This window comes from Aedes aegypti, chromosome 3 (assembly GCF_002204515.2).
Source record: "Aedes aegypti strain LVP_AGWG chromosome 3, AaegL5.0 Primary Assembly, whole genome shotgun sequence".
NCBI classification, from domain to species: Eukaryota; Metazoa; Arthropoda; class Insecta; order Diptera; family Culicidae; genus Aedes; species Aedes aegypti.
The window spans coordinates 236642560-236662258 of record NC_035109.1 but is presented as its reverse complement, the minus strand read 5'-3'; the positions used below and the strand labels follow the sequence as shown (position 1 = coordinate 236662258).

At 38.6% G+C, this 19699-nt stretch overlaps 1 protein-coding gene across 1 annotated transcript; it reads left to right on the top strand.

Annotated features, from left to right (window-relative positions):
- The first annotated feature begins 53 nt into the window (after positions 1 to 53).
- On the top strand, positions 54 to 18766 carry LOC5571175. Its single transcript, XM_001653429.2, has 5 exons — positions 54 to 163; positions 17400 to 17552; positions 17618 to 17893; positions 17953 to 18209; positions 18271 to 18766. The coding sequence occupies exons 1-5, from the start codon at positions 106 to 108 to the stop codon at positions 18697 to 18699; spliced, it is 1173 nt and encodes a 390-aa protein (XP_001653479.2). The 5' UTR covers positions 54 to 105; the 3' UTR covers positions 18700 to 18766.
- Positions 18767 to 19699: the final 933 nt, after the last annotated feature.

Below are 19699 nucleotides of genomic sequence, written 5' to 3'. Positions count from 1 at the left end.
AAGACGAGATGCGAATCTGGAAAGATATGGGTATTGCTATAAAATGTACCCCACCGGCAACGTGGACCGTTAGTAGAGTTCGGTAACCCTGAAATTTCGGTTACAATGATCAGGATCGGAAGTTTATTCGTGCTCGCGGTAGCTTTGGAGCTAGTTTGGGGGCGTAAGTGTCTTTTGATTTGATATCTAGTGTAGAGTGCTTTGTAAAACCGAAGTTTATTCTTGTTTTACATCGGAAGTGAGTTATCAGTCCAGTTACTACTTTAATGTATCAAGTGTTTCCATGTTCTCAGAGCATGTATTGAAAGCAGATGACAATGTCTTAACAATTGAATGATCAAACGCCTTTGGACTTTTAAAAATGCTGAACTAAATGTGAACTAAGGCACAGTCGAGTGATTTAAGTGAGTGGATATCTTAAACGTAGTGTAGTAGGTCGAAGAAATTCGAGCATTGCATTGGTGTAATCTCGGTGTAATGTGTTTTTTTTTTTAACGGAGTTCAGTATCAAGGATCACTTCAAGCTCATTGATAGGCGAAATCTTTCCAGCGCTGTATCAATGCATTGATTAATAAGGCAATAGTCAGATGTTTTGGTGAACTGGCTCAACGATATGATTAACATTTCGTCCCCGTAATGTTACAACTCCTGTAGAGACTCCAAACTAATCCAGTATTGCTTTGCTAAGTCGCGCCGCGCCCAAGAATTGATCAGAAGCTTCACAGAACACTTCGAAATTGGAATAGCTGGTTCAGGGCCAATGAAGTCATGTGATGCTCCATCGCGAGCTAGCACATCAGCCAATTCATTTCAATCGATGGAAGAATGACCAAATACCCATACAAGGCTTACAGAGTTGACTGAATTCAGTTCTTCAATTTGAGTTCGCCAAGAGCACAGTAACGTCAACGAGAGAATATGGAGCAGAACAATCGGCAAAGACCACAGCGACGGAAATAGACTAGCGATTTGAAACTCGGTACGTGGAACTGCAAATTTCTCATCTTCATCGAAAACACACGCATACTCTCCGATGTACTGAAGATCCGCGGTTTCAGCATCGTGGCGCTGCAGGTTCGATGGTGCAAACGTTTAGAGGTAATTGTACCATCTACCAGAGCTGCGGCAACAAACGTGAGCTGGGAACAGCTTTTATAGTGATGGGTGATATTCAAAGGCGCGTGATCCGGTGGTGGCCGATGAACGAAAGATTGTGCAAGTTGAGGATCACAGGCCGTTTCTTCAACTTCAGCATCACAAACGTGCATAGCCCTCACTCCGGAGAGCACTAAAGATGACAAGGACACTGAATCAACAATTTCACGCCACAATACTCGGTTCGTGACCGCATCTCTCCATCTTCGGTTCTGCCCCACGCTCGCCAAATTGATACACACTTGATCCGTCCACCTGGCTCGCTGCGCTCCACATCTTCTTGTACCAACCGGATCCGACGCTAATACCATCTTTGCAGGGTTGCTGTCGGGCATTTGACCACCTTCTGGATACTGGGTTCGCCGTAGAGTTGAGCGAGCTCGTAGCTCATCCTTCGCCGCCACACACCGCTTTCCTGTACACCGCCAAAGATCGTTCTAAGCACCCGACGTTCGAACACTCCAAGCGCTTGCAAGTCCTCCTCGAGTATCGTCCACGTTTCATGGCCGTAGAGGACTATCGGCGTTATGAGCGTTTTGTACATGGTACATTTGGTGCGGGTGTGAATCTTTTTTGACCGCAGCTTCTTGGGGAGGCCATAGTAGGCCCGAATTCCACTGATGATGCGCCTCCGTATTTCACGGCTAACGTTATTGTCAGCCGTCAGCAAGGCTTCAAGGTAGACGAACTCGTCGACCACCTCGAACGTATCACCGTCTATAGTAACACTGCTACCTAGGCGAGCCGTGTTGCGCTCGGCCCCACCGCACGCTCTATAGGCCAGGAGAAGTGGATGAACTTGTCATTCATTTTCCTGTCAATTGTCATACAAAATCTACTTTTTCTCTGCTATAAATTCACACTAGATGAACCACTTCCCCTAGCCTATATCGCACCCTATCTGACTCGGGACAATGCTGTCTACGATACTCACTGTCGATCAGTTTCATACACAGTTAAAAATAATGAAGATTACACGTCATGTAAACTTCATTTATGCAATGTAAACATGACGTCCTGTAAATTTAAGTCTGAAATCATGTAAAAATGTGTTATATGTCATGTACCCATTCAGAATCCTGCTGCATTACATGACATATAATCGAAGTTTACATGACATATTATGTAAATATCCATGATAATCCACGCTCCAATTATGTGCATCATATGTCTCAGAAATTCACACGTTTCGTTCGAACTGTGTACTGTAATGGAAACTGCTTCCTGCTTGTGGATAAGGTCCTCGTTTTAGGCGACTTCAACCTACCGAATTTCTTCTATCCGGACCCTGAACGCTCCGTAATCCACGGTTGTGCATCAGGTCTCTTGGACAGCTACAGTGCCGCTATGCTCTTCCAGAATCACGTAGTCAATGAGAACGGACGAAGCTTGGATCTTTGCTTCATCAGTACCGTAATTCGGGGTGTAGTTGATCAGTGGGGAGAAGTTGATCATTCCCGTACCCACATGTATGAACTGCCAAGAGAGCTATTATCCGTTTTCAATTATCACAAGTTATGTCATATCGTATTACCTGATAGCTGCTCTTGATGTTTCTAAATTCGGTTCGTCGTTCAAGAAAATTATACCATGGAAAAACAGATTTTTAAGGAAATGTTCGATGAACTGTTGAAGGTTTCTACCCTAAACATTCGACTATTGCCTAGGCTATATAAAGACACCATTTAAATAAACTGTTTCGTACATTCCATATATGTTCTGTGAACCCAGTTTTATATTTGCATTGAGGATAAAAAATCATTTTCAAAGATAAAAATGTTCTTATTGTGAGCGAGTTGCTAATTTCAAAAAAAATTGCATACCTTTAGGCGTTTTATTTGGTGTATTCCGGATTTCACAACATTCAATTCTAAAATTGACGGATTTATCAACAAGTTGTAAGTTTTTTGAGACTTGATTCGGCATCAGTGATCCCAAATTTAGTAAATAGCATTTCTCTTTATTTTAGGAAACGTGTCATAGTAATTGATCAACTTCACCCCGGAATCAAAAATTCCACTTTTAATTTCTAAAAAATGTTTTTGTTATTATGATAACAATTCGTAAAAATTTCGTTTGTATAATTCGATAAACATCCAACCAGTACAGGTTTTAAAAATATTTGGATGAAAATACATGCATCCTACTAGGAATTGTAGAACAGAATCGCTCAAAAGTGATCAACATCACCCCATTTTACGGTACCCTTCATTTCGGAGGTCCCTTGGCCACTAGTTAAAGATGTCGCTCATCTCCCTCCATTGATTATTTCCGTCGACAGAACCCTCCCCGTCAATGGCAATGATCGTCCAGCAATTGTGTACTATAATTTCCAGAAGGCCGATTACCATAGCATTGCGGAAGTGTTGACTAGCATTGACTGGGAAAATGTTTTGGATCGTAGCGAAGTTAATACTGTTGCTGTAACCTTCTCAAACATCTTAGCATACTTCATTGACAGGCACGTCCCAAAAAGAGTGCATAGAGTTTCGCGGCTTCCTTGGCAGACTGCTGAACTGCGTAAAAGCAAGTTATTCAAAAGAGCAGGTCTTCGCAAATACATTAAATTTCGGACACCCTCTCTCGATTATCTCGGACAAACACTAGGTTACCTGCACCATTGCTCCGAGTAGCCCAAGAAGGGCACAATACTGTAGAAGGCGCCCTGATACTCTACAGGCTCCGTTTGCGGTAAGGTTTTATTTAGACCTCCCTAACCATTCATTCTTAGGCACGGTAAGCTTAACCTTAGTAAGGACCTTGGGTCTTTTTCGACCCATTTCAAAATTCAAATCAATGTAACTTTTGATTGAAATAACCTAGCAATTTGAAACTTTCTGACAATTATTTTTTTGTGGGAAATTTTGTTTTTGCAAAAACAAAAGTTTTGAATGACCCCTAGGGGAGCTTCCTCAAAAAAGTTACAAATTGTGACAATACGGGCATCTCCGGTGGCCATTCCTGGGTTATCTCGGTGGGCCAGAAGAACCAACGTGGTCATTCAACAATAATTGAACTAACAGATTTACAGGGATTCAAAATCATGAAGATTGAGCCGTCGCATGCCTACTTTTGGTGATAAAACTTTGTGGTCCAATATTACGGGTTTCCCGGTGGCCATTCCGGTGCTCCAAAAGGACCAGAATAACCATCCATTCATTCTTTTGGCAAAATACATCCAAACATAAAAAATCGTAAAGAATTGGACACAATTCAATTGGTTTTGGGGTTCAAAACTGAGTAATTTCATTGAATCGTCCAGGTGGCCAACCTCCCGGGACTCTAGGAACCGGTTCCGCATGAACAGAACTGCGATGGAAACTTACTTTTCCAGGGTTCCGGGTTTCCGGAACCGGGTATGAATAACTAAGTGAATCTCTATTCACAGTCCACGTCAATATGAGGACGGTTCAGATTACTTGTTTAGTTACGAAACTACAGGTCATCAAAGTAAGGGTCTCTAAAGGGACATTTTTCATATGTAGCAGGTTCCCGGTGGCCACAGGGACCAAATCCGGATCTCCGGGAGGGTTTCTGAAACTCGACATGTGTGCCCTTCATTTAAGCCCAACAGAACTAAATTCGGTCAACACACTGATTTTTGCGAGCTGATTGAAGTTTCGGGTCGAAAACGACCCTAAGTCACAATTTGTAACTTTTTGTTAGGGACTAAGGAAGGTTAATGCCGTAGGAATTAGGGTTCAGCTGTGAGGTGGATTTTTACCACCGGAACAGGTAGTCCGTAGTGTTAATTCTTAGCCAATTGAAACAACCGCTACCGACACTACACGGCTATCTAGGCTGATCGGGAAAAGGAAGTTAACATTGATGATTAAGGCTCAAGAACCCATCATTCAATCATTAGCAATAATCAAAAACCAGTTTTTTCATTCAATTTTATATCAATCTTTAGGAAAATATATCATCATATTTCAGATAGCAAGAGCAATGCAATGATAGATTTTCTTGAGCATTGTTTCGATTTTGAGCAAATAAACTGGTTTTGAAAATTTGTAAAACGATGATGGTTATTTTCCTCTTAACTCCTCGGGGACGGGATTCGATCCCAGGTCCTTGGCATGAGAGGCTACTATACTATAGCAACTTAACTGAAACACCAGCCTGCTATTTGATTTGCATCCTGAAATATATGAATTTTTAATTGTCAATGTTTACTAGCACCTCCTACTGGCACAATAAGGAACCAACTGAATAAGCAATGTGTGGCTTTTTAACAAATGAACAACTGTGCCAAAGACACTAACTTCTAACATAACTCAAACTTGAGATATAGGGGTAGTCGGGCGGTCGGGTGGAATGAGCACCCCTTGAAAACTGCATAAATTCTTGAAATTTCATCTGAAATAACATGCAACCCCAAAGCTGACGAAAAAAAAGCAACAGACTTTTATATCCTGCAAATGAAAAATAAAATGATATGTTAATCTGTCCACAATCCGGAAAGTCTATCTCTTCTGCGCATACAGCAGCCCGTATTTATAGCTCAGAAATCCAGTAGGTACCAACAAGTAAAAGGTACCAGAGTCATAGGGTAGTGTAATGACCATCACTTGATGTAGGTAGACATACAGACATGCTACAAGTCAGTGTTCTAAACTCAAAAAAAAAAAAAAGAAATAAATGAAGTTCGGAAAAACTTGCCCCGAATGGCTCTTTCAATTTTCATCATTTTAGAATGATGAAATTCGACTGTTAGAATGTTTTTCAAAATTTAATCTTTTTGCACGGAGTGTTTATAAATACTTATAACTTTAACGTGTAGTGAATTTTTTTTTTAGATTTTATGAGATAAATTTACAATCAAACATAGGGTGCTCATTTCACCCCATCGACAAATTTTGAAAAATCTCTCATTTATTCGGGATTTTTATTAGACAACGGAAATCATACAGATCTAGTGTATTGATCTAAGAATTATTGGAAATCACGCAAACATCCAAGGTTTGCATAATATTTTTAGCACGTTTATCGACTTTTTCTTAAGGTGGCCAAACTGCCCCACTTTCCCCTATAAGTTTGGCTCCTAGTGGCAGTTTGTTGAGTTATGTAGACATGCAGCATATAGTTCTTGATTTGATGATCAATTTTGCTAAAGTACCGTAAAATGGGGTGTTAATAACACGTGGGGTTTTGATGAATTGAACTTCTCAATCAAGTTTGACAAGTCATAAAAACGTCAAAAGTCGATATATCAGTCATCTGAAATGCGTGATTTGTTCGGAGGATTGTGAGCTGCATTACGTTATAGGGGATGTCTATTAAAATTAAGTATTGTGGAGTGTGAAACGCTTTCAAAACATTTTTGTTCGAATTTTAGTGGCTTAATACATTTAACTACAAAACTATGAAACAATATTAAGAAAAATATGTGAGTAACGAAGAAGGTAGGTATATTTAATTGAGATCGTGACGCAGACAAAAACCTTTGAAAAATTCATCTAGATTACGGCTCCAGATATTTTTATGGAAAAAGTCATTTTTTGAAGATAAGAGGGGTGTTAAGGGATTAAGTTTCTACTTTTTTTCTAGTTACTAAACTCTTTCGATTTATGCCGTAATATATTCCAAAATATTTCGGGCTTGTTCCCTGAAGTAAATATCATTAAAAGATAAGAAAATCTTGGTATCAACGTATTAAAGTGAATATGGGATTTTTCTTGATACTGTTGCAAAACTCGTTCGATCCCACTGGTAAAATGTTTGGAAAAAGGAATGATTCTTTTTTAGAAATAGTGTTGAAGTCATTGATCTTTTAAGTGGTAATCCCATTGTATATAATAATAATATTTTGTCATTTTCGAGCTCTTTTTGAGAATCTGCACGGCCTCGTCGGGCACTAAACACATTGGCTATAGAGTGTGCGTTAAATTTATTAATTTATTTTATTTATTTATTTATTTCGTCAATCAATTGTGGACTACATGTTTGCTTAATACTATGTTGTATTATATCTAAGGGAATTAAAATATTGCCTAAGCTTCGTTCGCGACATGGTCAAATCAATTTCTGTGTAATGCTAGTTATAAAGAGACATCATTTTATTTTTGGGCCGAATTTGGCATAATTAGTTCGATGATTGTTTCACAGACAAACAGACGTAACACTCTAATTATTTTCATCGTACAGCAGAATAACGCCCAATTCTAATATTTGGTACTTGGCCGACGGGCCACTCGTGGCTCTCGCATCACTTTTGTTACAGTTTGACGTTTGCTCACTACCGCCACCTAGTTTACGGTTGGCCAAATGAGGTATTTTTAGCATTGGGCGTAAATGTTCACGTGACTATGTTTTAAATTGATAATTGTTTTAGCTGTTACGTCTGTTTGTCTGTGATTGTTTGATGCGAACAGATTCCGATTCCTCAACTGTCTGGCGAGCGTGTAGAAATTCAAACTAGATAAGAGATTGGTGGAATCAATACGATGCGATACTAATCATTGACAAATGAAATCATGGCTAATTCGCGACGCTCCTTTAAAGTTTGGATGTCAATAAGCATGCATCGAGCCTCGTATGATGGCAGTGGAAACGTTGTCCAGCCTAATTTGCGTAAGGCATATAAAAGAAATTGCTTCTGTACTGATTCGATTCTATCCTCATGTGTTTTCATATGTGGGGACCACACAATACTACAATATTCTAAAACTGATCTTACATAAGCAATGTACAAGGTTTTAATCGTATATGGATCCCGAAAATTGAAGCTAAAACGCTTAATAAAGCTTAACATATTGGTTGCTTTATGGACAATAGTATTATAATGGTCAGTAAATGTAAGTTTAGAATCTAATATAACACCTAAATCTCTAATCTTATCGCACCTTTGAACGTATTGATTTTTTTAAAATACAGTAATTTATGGTGTATTACGTTTTCTGCTATATGTGATTAGATTATATTTTTTGACGTTTAATTTAAGTAAGCTTTTACTACACCATTTATCAAATATACTTATTTCATTCAGATAAATGTCGCTCTCTTTTTTGCTATTGATTTCCATAAAAAGTTTCATATCGTCAGCATAAATAAGAATTTTAACATGTTTTATCACATATGAAATATCATTAACAAACAATATGAATAACAATGGGCCTAAATGTGAACCTTGGGGAACTCCTGATGTAACATGAACAGGTTTAGATAGTTTTCCCTCAAATCTTACTATTTGTTTGTTTGGCGATCTGTTAAATACGTTCAATCTGTTAAATACGAATCCAGTTGAGGAGTTTCATTGCAATTCCCATTTCATTTAGCTTGAAAATCAACATAGGAATATCTAATCTGTCAAATGCTTTACTAAAGTCGGTGTAAAGTGATTCGACGTGGTTACATCTATCCATTGCATTTAAAGTGTAATTAACAAATTCCAAAAGGTTTGTTGTAGTAGAACGACCATTAAAGAAACCATGTTGTACATTCGTTATTCTATGTTTTATTTGGCTAAATACTTTTTTTATTAATGATTGATTCAAATAGTTTTGGAATGGATGAAATAATAGCAATTCCACGATAATTTCGGATATCAGATATTTTACCAGACTTGTAAATGGGTATAAGAAATGACCTTTTCCATTCTTTTGGAAATCTGCCCTTTTCAAGTGACATGTTGAACAGCCAAAATAATGGTGTTGTAAATTCATTGGCTAAGTTTTTCAGTAAAGCAGGTGGGATTCCGTCAGGTCCTGATTCTTTGGTGGAATCTAAATTCTTCAGTCCTGTTATAATATCTTGTACCCGTATTTGACTAACGCCGACATCTGTTGTAAAATCAAGAAAACTTGAAAAGTGTTCAAAATCACGGTCATTATCCGAGAAGTGAAATGTATTGCGTTTCGGATATCAAATATAGAACACCGTTGTTTGTAGCTTAAGGCTCGAGTCAAAACTAAACTCATTTATTCCTGTATACTATTCGATAGCCCAAAAGGCACTCACAATGAAATGAATACTCAGACCACAGGAATCGGCGTTTAGGTCGAATTCACAGATATAACAATTCTTTTCCCTTAAGATTATTCTACAAGCTATACACAGAAAATTCATACTTTAAATTATAATTTACATTTTAAGTTCAACAGAAATTAATTCAAATAGGCTAAAAACAAAACAATAAATAATTCATGCATTTTCTTAATCGAGCTCAAGAATATATAAAATCATCATTAATTTTTTGCTTTTTTGTCCTGGTTGATCTTCGGAGCGTAGGGAGAATTACAGCTGGATCGATTATTGGTTTCGAATTCGGTTCATTAGTTTGAAACGAAGCTGATGTTGTTGGAGTATCTTCCTCCGCCACCGTTACCACCCGGCTCCTCTTATGTGAGGTAACTGGGACCATTACGTTCATGGTGGGCGATTTAATCCTCGGTATCTTCAGTTGGTTGCAATGCGCGTTTGAAGTTACGTTTCCAATTGCCACCTGGAAAACATTGATGGAAAGTCGTCTTACGAATTTTGCCTCTATCCATTTTTCTACACGATTCACATGATTGTTCTTCAACCACACTTTATCTCCAGACATTAAACTGTCAAATGGATCATTCTTAACTAATGTCTGCGTTGAAGTTGTTAGTGTTCCTTGGTGGTCTTTGTAACTAGAGGGACTTTCTACAAGCTGTCTTGAATAATGCTTTTTAGGATTGATAAGATCTATCAACATCTTTGGTTTATAGCTGTATATTTTCTCGGATGGAAAAGATCCATCTTTCGTCACACAAGTGTTTCGGTAGTTAATTAAAAAGTAGTCAATCTGATCCTCTGTGTTCCAATTTCGCACCTCTGGTTCAAGCAAAAAATTTTTGAAAACGTCCTTAACAAGCCTTACCATCCGCTCTGCCTGACCATTGCTAGATGGGTTGTAAGGTGGACTTTTTAACACTTTTATACCTTGCTTCTCAAGGAACGACACAAATAAGGTGGAATTAAAAGGTGGACCGCCGTCGGTAACTACCACGTCCGGTAATCCAAAACAAGAAAACATTTTTGTGAATCTCCTAATAACTCTTGAAGCGTCTGTTCCATTCCTCATCCATTCAATTTCCAGCCATTTCGAATGGCTATCCACTATAAGAAGGAACACTTTTTGTTCAAAATTAAAGAAATCTGCGTGTAATCTGCTAAATGGTCTCGTCGTTGGTATCCACTCTGTGGTTGAGCTAGGCTTTGGTACTACAGACATTTTTGTACAGGTATCACAATCTTTCACAAAGTTCTCTATATCTGTATTAATTCCAGGCCAGTAGACTGTTCGTCTCGCAAGTTGCTTCATTTTAATTACACCGGAATGATTAACATGTAAGATACTAAGTATTTGTTTTCTCAATTTAAACGGAATAACTACACGATCCTGAAACATTACACATCCTTCTACTATTTCAAGATCGTGCTGGTTCGTATGAATATTCAAAAATGTTTTATCAATCTTCTCTGGCCAACCATTCTGCAGGAAAGACATTAATTTGACCAAAAACTCATCATTTGCTGTTTCGCAGGCAATTTTTGAAAAAATCATGGGTAATTCATGGGTAAGGTTGAGACTCTTGACGTATTCTACGTCGCACTCCAAGGGAACATTCTGCTGCAAAGGAAAACGTGAACAGAAATCAGCGTTTCCCATTTTTGTGGAAGGTCGATATACTATCTCAAAATCGTATATCGACAGCTCTAACACGTATCTCTGTAGCCGAGTAACATAAATAGAATTCCCTCCAGCTTTGCCAAATATTCCTACCAATGGTTTGTGGTCAGTATAGACTACAAATTTCTGGCCATAGACAAACTTATGAAATTTCTTGATACTACATACAAGTGCTAAAGCCTCTAAGTGTAAAATTGGGTATTTATTTTGAGCTTCGTTTAAGGAAAAGGATGTAAAACATATTGGTTTCTCGACTTCATCGATCACATGTGCAAGAACCCCTCCCAAACCATAATTGCAAGCGTCGGAAACCACCACTAATGGTTTCTTTGGGTCAAAATATTCTAAAAGATCGGCATTAACTAGTTCATGTTTGCTATTCTCAAAAGCTCTTTGACAAGTATTAGTCCACACATAATTTACATTTTTTCGCAAAAGATTGTACAACTCACTCAGCTTTGTAGACAAATGAGGTACAAATTTTCCATAGTAATTTACTAGACCCAAATATGCTTTCAGCTCTGTAGTATTGGATGGAACTTTAGCCGCTCTTATTGTCTCTAATTTATCTGGGCTAGGTAGCAACCCTTTGTCTGTAACTATATGACCCAGATAAGGGAGATTGGAGACAAAAAACTTACACTTTTCCCAATTTACTTTAACATTTGCTGCTGATAGTCTTTCCAAAACTATTTGCAACTTTTTCTTACAGTCTTCCAGATCTTTTCCAGCTATCAATACATCATCTAAATAAACTGTTACATTTTCAATCCCCAACAATATTTGCTCCATTATTTGCTGAAAAATTGCAGCGCTCGAAGAAGCTCCCTGAGGCAAGCGGTTGTACGTATAAAGCCCTTTTATTGTATTGATAACCATGAATTTTCTAGATTTTTTTGAAAGTGATAATTGTGTGTAGGCACCTTGAAGGGCACAAAATACCTTACATCCAGACAAGCGGGCAAAAAGATCTTGTGCAACTGGCAATGGGTATGTGTTCGGTATAATCACTTTGTTAAGTGAAACTTTACAGTCTACCACTAATCGGATCTGATTATTTTTTTTAATCAAAACGATTACAGGTGATGCTTTCACTGGTTTTGATAGGAGTGATTACATTCTCATTTTCTAATTTATCTAAATATTCGCAAACTCTTTCTCGTAATCTATATGGTACTTCATACGCACGTTTGAATATTGGTTGCTCGTCTTTTAGTACCAGCTCAGCCTCATAACCAACAATCGGGGATGAAAAATCTTTTTTAAAAACATTAGCAAATTTGTTTTCAATATCGCTCATACAGGAAGCTTGGTCGTTGGTTGTAATATTGTATACATTATTTGGTTTTTGGAACGTATATCTCCATTCTGGCAAAAAAACATCTAACCACTCTCGACCTAATAAGGGAGTAAAACGATGTTGACAGCCAGATTCACTATTATCAATAACAACCAGAGATACGTATTCTGTTCTGTTATGAAAACACACAAGAACTTTAGTTTCTCCAAAAACTTTTAAGTCTCCTCCATCTACAACGACGAGTTTTCTGTTACTCTTGCGGAGAGGTGTATTGAATAATTCAATGAAAGTTCTAATTCCCATGACAGAGACAGCAGACCCACAATCAATTTCCATAAGCACTGATTTTTCCTCTATAGTAACTTTTACCAGGCAAGGTTCACTTACTTTATTAATAGACGTTACATTCATACACATATATTCACCTGAGGAATCATCACCAGAATCGTCACTCATCTGCATCTTCAATCGATTCATCGCTTGTTTCAGGCTATACTCAACACCTGCAGGAGGAACAACAACGCTTTGAACCTTGCTTGCATTGTGTACTCTTGTATTTAAGCCTCCAGTGTTGCGGCATTGGCGCTTAATATGACCTTTCATACCGCAACCATTACAATAATAATTGGCGTATTGATCATTCCTTCTTCCATCTTCACTAAACCTGACTCTTCTTTGAAAGCTCGTGCTTCTGCTGCGGCTTCGATCTCTTCGGTTGTAATAATTATTGTGTCTATTTTGATCAAAGGTCGCCCTTCGACCAAGTCGCTGCCTAACAGAAGCTACTTGCTGACTTTCGGTGTTGATAGCAGCCGTACGTGTATTGGCAAGTTCATAATTCGTAATTATACGTTCTGCATCTGCTAGTGTAAGTTTTTCCTCTTTAAGAAGTTGCTTTTGTAAATTTTTATCGTAAACGCCTACTAAAATTCGATCTCTTATTGCTTTATCTTTGTAAGTGCCAAAATCACACAAAGATGCTTGCAGTTTAAGGTCAAGAATGAAACTTTCAGTGGTTTCATCTGCCCTTTGAACCCGCGTGTTGAATTTAAAACACTGAATCACATCCGAATCTACTTTATCGTAACGTGATTTCAACTTCTGAATTATTTCAGTATAGGTTAATTCTTTTACTTTTTGACCCGGAAACAAAAGTTTGATTTCCGAGTAAATTGCCGGACCACTTAGGGTACAAAAAGTAGATCTTTTTCTATTATCATCAATTTGATTAAATTCAAAAAACTCATCAAAACGTTCGGCATATTCTGTAAAGGAATTACCAACAACATATGGTTCAATAACACCGACCAGGTTTGCAGTAGTCATATCTACAAGACGGATGGATACGAATGAGGAATCAAAATAAAAGTAAAATCAATAGAAGAACGGTAGCAATACGACGACTCACCGATTGTTTGTTGTTTTACCTCTCACACTTGTTTAGCTGAGACAAATCAGCTCTCTCACCAGTGTATGTGCTGTTGTGGTTGTAGTTTATCTATGACTCTAAGAGAAGACTCTGTTGTCGGTTGTTACGCTCGCTCTCTCGGCTGCTCGTTGACACTCACTGTACTGAAGAATCTCTGGATATGAACTTCGGTAACTACTCAATTTTATTTTCTATTTTTTTTTATCACTCAATACGGGAAATCATACACCTCCGTATACTCAAATCTTAGCTGGAGCTCACTAAATGGAACTGCTCGAATTATTTTTTTTTCTTACTATCAGCGCTCTTGCCTATAGCTCAGCCGATCACATGTAGCGCATATATCATACTTGGTATTCAGGTGCAATAAAGTAATATAGCTATCACTTTGTTGTTGAATTTATTTATCTTGCTTAATTAAACCACCTTTAGATCAATTATTCACCCTCAGTTGTGAGGTCAATGATCTTCTATTATCTATCGTGGGAATAGCCTTTTGTCACAATTGTAATAATTGCCTCTTCAAAATGGCTTTTCACTTCACTTGTCTTAGCAGAAGCCTTTTTTCTTTTTTTTTTTTTTTTTACCACATAAATGGTGATTTGAGTGGAATTATGCTTTTATTTTAAAGCGTTCGATTCACCACATAAATATTTTACTAACTTTTCAATTTGTTTAGTTATATCACACGCGACGTAAAAAAAATCCTTCACCTCGTCGACAGTTGAAATGTATTGCGTTTCGGATATCAAATATAGAACACCGTTGTTTGTAGCTTAAGGCTCGAGTCAAAACTAAACTCATTTATTCCTGTATACTATTCGATAGCCCAAAAGGCACTCACAATGAAATGAATACTCAGACCACAGGAATCGGCGTTTAGGTCGAATTCACAGATATAACAAGAAGTTTGTATAAGTCTCTTGGAAAAAATCAGCAAAGAGATTGTAAATGTCATTTTGATTATCTGCTACTTTATTATCCAATGTCATTATAGATGGAAAGTTGTTAGACTTCATCTTAGTTTTAACATAATTGAAGAAATTCCTAGGGCAAGATTTTAAATCATTTTCAATTTTTGTGTTGTACTCTTCAAGTGCAGTGGATATGGCTTGATTAAGTTGGTTGACAATATACAAATAATTTTCTAAACTTTCTTGAGTGTTTTGTTGTCTGTAAATTTTATGAGCCTTTTGCTTACGATTTTTCAATTTTTTTATTTGCTTATTAATCCAGACAGGATTTTTTGACCCATTCCTACGACGTCTCCGCAAGAGTGGAACTTCCATCTGAATGATTCCCGACAAAATTGAATAAAAACCCGTAACTGCATACTCTAAATCTTCCTGATTTTTCAAAACGGATTGCCAATCTATTCTATTTAATTTCTTTCTGATTCCGTTATAATTGGCGTTTTTATAATCAAAGAAATTCTCAAAGTCATAGTAGTCGGAATTATGATGATTATGAACAAAAAATGAGTACTCGATAGTTGTATGAAATGCTTCATTTTTCCATAGTGGAGAAAGAGATTCATTCACACAGAAATCTTCCATTATGTATGAGAATAAGAAGTCCAAATAACAGTTATGTCGGTTTTTCACATGATTGATTTGATTTAAACCTAAAAATGCAGCTCTTTCAAAAATAAGTTGTAATGATTCGTTTTCACCAACAACCGGCAGCAGAACATTTTCGTTTTAGGAATCACGAAAAAAATCAGCATTACGCTGATTAAAATCGCCATAGATATGCACTTTGAATTCTGGAGATAACTGCGACAAAATTTCTTCTGCGGTTTGAAAGAAAATTTCATATGATAATTTGCAAGCATGGTCTGGCGGAAAATACACAGAAGCAAATATATGTGTTTCACCGGCGATATGTGCTTTCACCCATACGTGTTCAAACTCTTTATGTTTTGATGAAACAATTAATTCTGAATTGAATTTCGAAGATATTGCAATGAGAACTCCCCCACCATTCTTTGGGTAAGGACCAGATTCCCGCTCCATAGTGGAATACTTTTCTTCAGTATTTTTCCGACCATTGTAGTAAACGAAAGATGCCATTTTAAGATTTGCATCTGATCGCTACAACGATGGTTAACAGAATGCTTTCTTCTTCTTCTTTCTGGCATTACGTCCCCACTGGGACAGAGCCTGCTTCTCAGCTTAGTGTTCTTATGAGCACTTCCACAGTTATTAACTGAGAGCTTACTGTGCCAATTGACCATTTTTGCATGCGTATATCGTGTGGCAGGTACGAAGATACTCTATGCCCTGGGAAGTCGAGAAAATTTCCAACCCGAAAAGATCCTCGACCAGTGGGATTCAAACCCATGACCCTTAGCTTGATCTTGCTGAATAGCTGCGCGTTTACCGCTACGGCTATCTGGGCCCCGAATGCTTTCCTTCGTCTCAAATGAAGCCCGCGAACCAGTGGAACGAATTTCGTTTCGATTCAATCTCGGAGCTTTCTGCTTCGACATTCAACTCGTCACACGAAGCGCAGCTTTGAGCTCTGTGTTCGCATCTTCCGATCTCACACGATTGCTTTAATTTCCAGCCGACACAAAGCTTCGTTTAGTTCTTTGCCTTTCGACCTGTTTACACGCACTTTCGGCTAGGGGTGTTCAAACTGCTCGTTCTAATTCTCGTTCTAATTCCATACACGCATAACCTATTCTAGCAAATAATCCAACATTCAGGCTGTAACCACTACACATGTGTCTGGGTGTTGCATACAAATACGTTGTTTAGTGTAGTTTTGATTTACAGGGCAAATTGGCCATTTACCATATTAAACTAAAAGTTTGTTGGAATCATCCTTATATGATAGGTTTTTCATGAATTTTCTCTGCACAGCTTCTAGGATTCGTAAACTGCTAGCATATAGGTTATGATCCTGTTACACAGTACAAAAATCATTTCAAGACAATTTTACGATGTATTGATAGTTCCCAAATAGGATTAAAAACTATGAAAGATTTAGCAGTTGAAATAAAATGGTTTGCACTTGCAGGAGTTCCAATTTCAATAACATTGATGTATTATCTAATTAAGATTGAACATAACCTATGGAATTTAATGAAAACATTGAACTTATTGACCAAAAATATTATGTTTTATTGTTGGCAACATGTGGTTTATTTACGAAACTAAAATTCCTAAGCACCCCATTGTGCATTTTCGTCAAAAATCACACATTTTTATGATTATCTCAGAAATCTGTCGTAGGATCCTCATAATTGTATTTGGCTTTTGATATACACGACGATAGAACGGTAGGGCTGTATTTTGTTTAATCATTAAGGTGAAGATGAATCGAAGCCAAACTTCAAATTTTCAAGAGCACGGATCTGAAGAACCAAACATCCGTTTATGCTGAAAACTTAATCGATTAATCACTAGCTGGTGGTGACCAATCGATTAGGTTTTCAGCTCAAACGGATGTATCGTTCTCCAGATCCGTGCTCTTGAAAATTTGAACTTTGGCTTCGATTACTCTTCACCTTAACATACTGGAAGTTGCTTGTAATTTAAGTTGATTTTTTAAATCCCTCTAGGAGAATGAATTTGGAATCAACTTCTTAACATGGGCATATTACTCCCAGTCCCCCTACCTGCGAAAAATTAAACGTACCGCCGATTATTAGACAAACATGAGTTCAAAAAAGAGTTTTCTTAAAAAATGTCAAGTATAATATGGTATGCGATTGGTAAGAAAACTGGTGGTCGAGGCAATCCTTTGAATTTGGAACTTATGGATTTCTTTCCAGGTTGGGGCTGTGGGTATTTAACACGAGTGAAAAATAAAATTTGAAGATAATGGATATTGTATACCTTTCCAGAATGCACGGTCAACCTCAGAACGAACCTCGTATCCCCTGAACCAGTTTTCTTCCGTACGGCGACTCAGCTATGGTCACCCGATGGACCTTCCCTGTTCTGGAATTCTGGCGAGACTACCACCATATCTTGCCAGAGTGGAACTCTCACTGGGTGTACGTATTCTACCGAATTCATAGGAGTAACGGTCGAACTAATTATAAAACTAATGTACTTTTAGTTGGTGTTAGCACAGCATCCCTCACATGCCAATCTGGAACTTCGTTCACCATTGGTGGAATTCCGGTTAGCTCAGCTGCATTGACTTGCTCACAAAGAATCACTGGAGAAATCCAAATCACAAGTACCTCTTGCGGTGGCGGAGCTGGGCAGCTGAGGAACATCGGATTCCTCAACCCTAGCAGTCAATTGGTTACATACATTCAATCGTGTTACAATGTTAATACTGCATCCGTTATCTACACCAGGCACATAATTCCGGGTCGAGCAATCAATCGTAAGTTTGGTTACTTAGTAGTTTGATCAGTGGTTTTCAATAAGTTTGATTGTTTCTAGATGCTATCCAGGAGTCCTATCGTCCATCGTTCAAGGTAGCTGGAACTGCATCGCATGTCAGTCCAGCTTCCTCGTACACTACGGCTTCTCAAGCTACTCGTCTTGCTGTGTTGTTGGGTTCACAAGCGCAAGCAGATCGATTCATCACCACGAGTTCGTATATGTCACGTGGCCATCTTTCTCCCGATGCTGATGGTATCTTCCGCTCGTGGCAATGGGCTACCTATTTCTACGTTAATGTAGCCCCTCAATGGCAGGTTAGTACATATCCCCAGATTGTTCCTACAGTATGAGCTCCTTAATTGAAACTCTTCAAAGGTTGTCAACGCCGGAAACTGGTTAACTGTGGAGGGTGCTGCTCGTAACATCGCCGGACGATTGCAAGAAGACGTGTTGATATTCAACGGCTGTCACGACGTCATGACCTTACCACACGTCAACGGGCAGCAGATTCCCATCACATTGGAAGCAGGCGGTATCCAGGCTCCGAAATGGTACTGGAAGATCATCAAATCACCGAATACCAATTCGGGTATCGCTCTGATCACCAACAACGATCCATTCCGAACGAGCATGCCGGCAGGGGAGATGCTATGTCAAGATGTGTGCAGCACGTACGGATGGGGCAATGCAAACTACGGGAACTTTGCGCGTGGATTTACGTACTGCTGTACGGTAGCTGCTCTCATGAGTGCAATTCCTGCCATTCCTTCCGAGGCTGCTGTAGCTAACGTACTGCGATACTGAACAAAAGGCAAGCTTGATTTTAGTAAAAGGATGAAAGAATAAACACTAGAAACGTAGCATCAATAAATTCGTTTTTTTTGTTTTTTACGAAAAGCAAATACCGAAAATAACTAATAAATCAAAAGAGTAGTCATAAATACGTAGCATTAGGATTGGTATTCACCATCATTTTGTACAACTAGCACTAAAAATATTTTCAAAATACTTTCCAATCTCGAGAAATAGTTTAGTGCTCTGACGAAAAATATATTCTGAATTTGCTTTTAGCGATTTCTGCATATATAGAAACGCCATGCGGTTACGGACCTTGCATCGCAATTTCAGGAAATAAGTGTTGGGCATTTGCTTCTGTAAATCTGGAGCGTCTGTACTCCATGTTAGGAGCGGCTTACAACAGCGTCTGTTCCCCATGTCAGGGGTGGCTGATTATCGTACGAGTGCCAGAGAAGGACTCTAAGCCAAACTGTGCACTATGGCCCTCCGAACATATAGGGGGAATGGTCCTCCGCAAATCTAGGGAGTTGGCCCTGAAAGCCAGACGTAAAAATCAAGCAACGAATAATCAACGAGAGAATACGAACCGGGACAATCGGCGAAGACCACAGCGACGTAAAGGGACTAGCGATTGGAAGCTCGGTACGTGGAACTGTAAATCTCTCAACTTCATCGGGAGCACACGCGTATACTCGCCGACGTGCTGAAGGACCGCCGATTCGACATCGTAACGTTGCAGAAAGTGTGTTGGAAGGGATCAATGGTGCGAACGTTTAGAGGTAACCATACCATCTACCAGAGTTGCGGCAACACACCCGAGCTGGGAACAGCTTTTATAGTGATGGGTGATATGCAGAGGCGCGTGATCGGGTGCTGGCCGATCAATGAGTAAATGTGCAAGTTGAGGATCAAAGGCGGGTTCTTCAACTTCAGCATAATAAATGTGCACAGCCCTCACTCCGGAAGCACTGATGATGATAAAGACGCTTTTTACGCGCAGCTCGAA

Excerpts from the sequence above, each read along its gene's own strand:
- LOC5571175 (XM_001653429.2), top strand. The coding sequence starts at position 106 with ATGATCAGGATCGGAAGTTTATTCGTGCTCGCGGTAGCTTTGGAGCTA. Across the intron at positions 164-17,399 it reads TTTGGAGCTAGTTTGGGGGC|AATGCACGGTCAACCTCAGA; the intron begins GTAAGTGTCTTT and ends ATACCTTTCCAG. Across the intron at positions 18,210-18,270 it reads ATGTAGCCCCTCAATGGCAG|GTTGTCAACGCCGGAAACTG; the intron begins GTTAGTACATAT and ends AACTCTTCAAAG.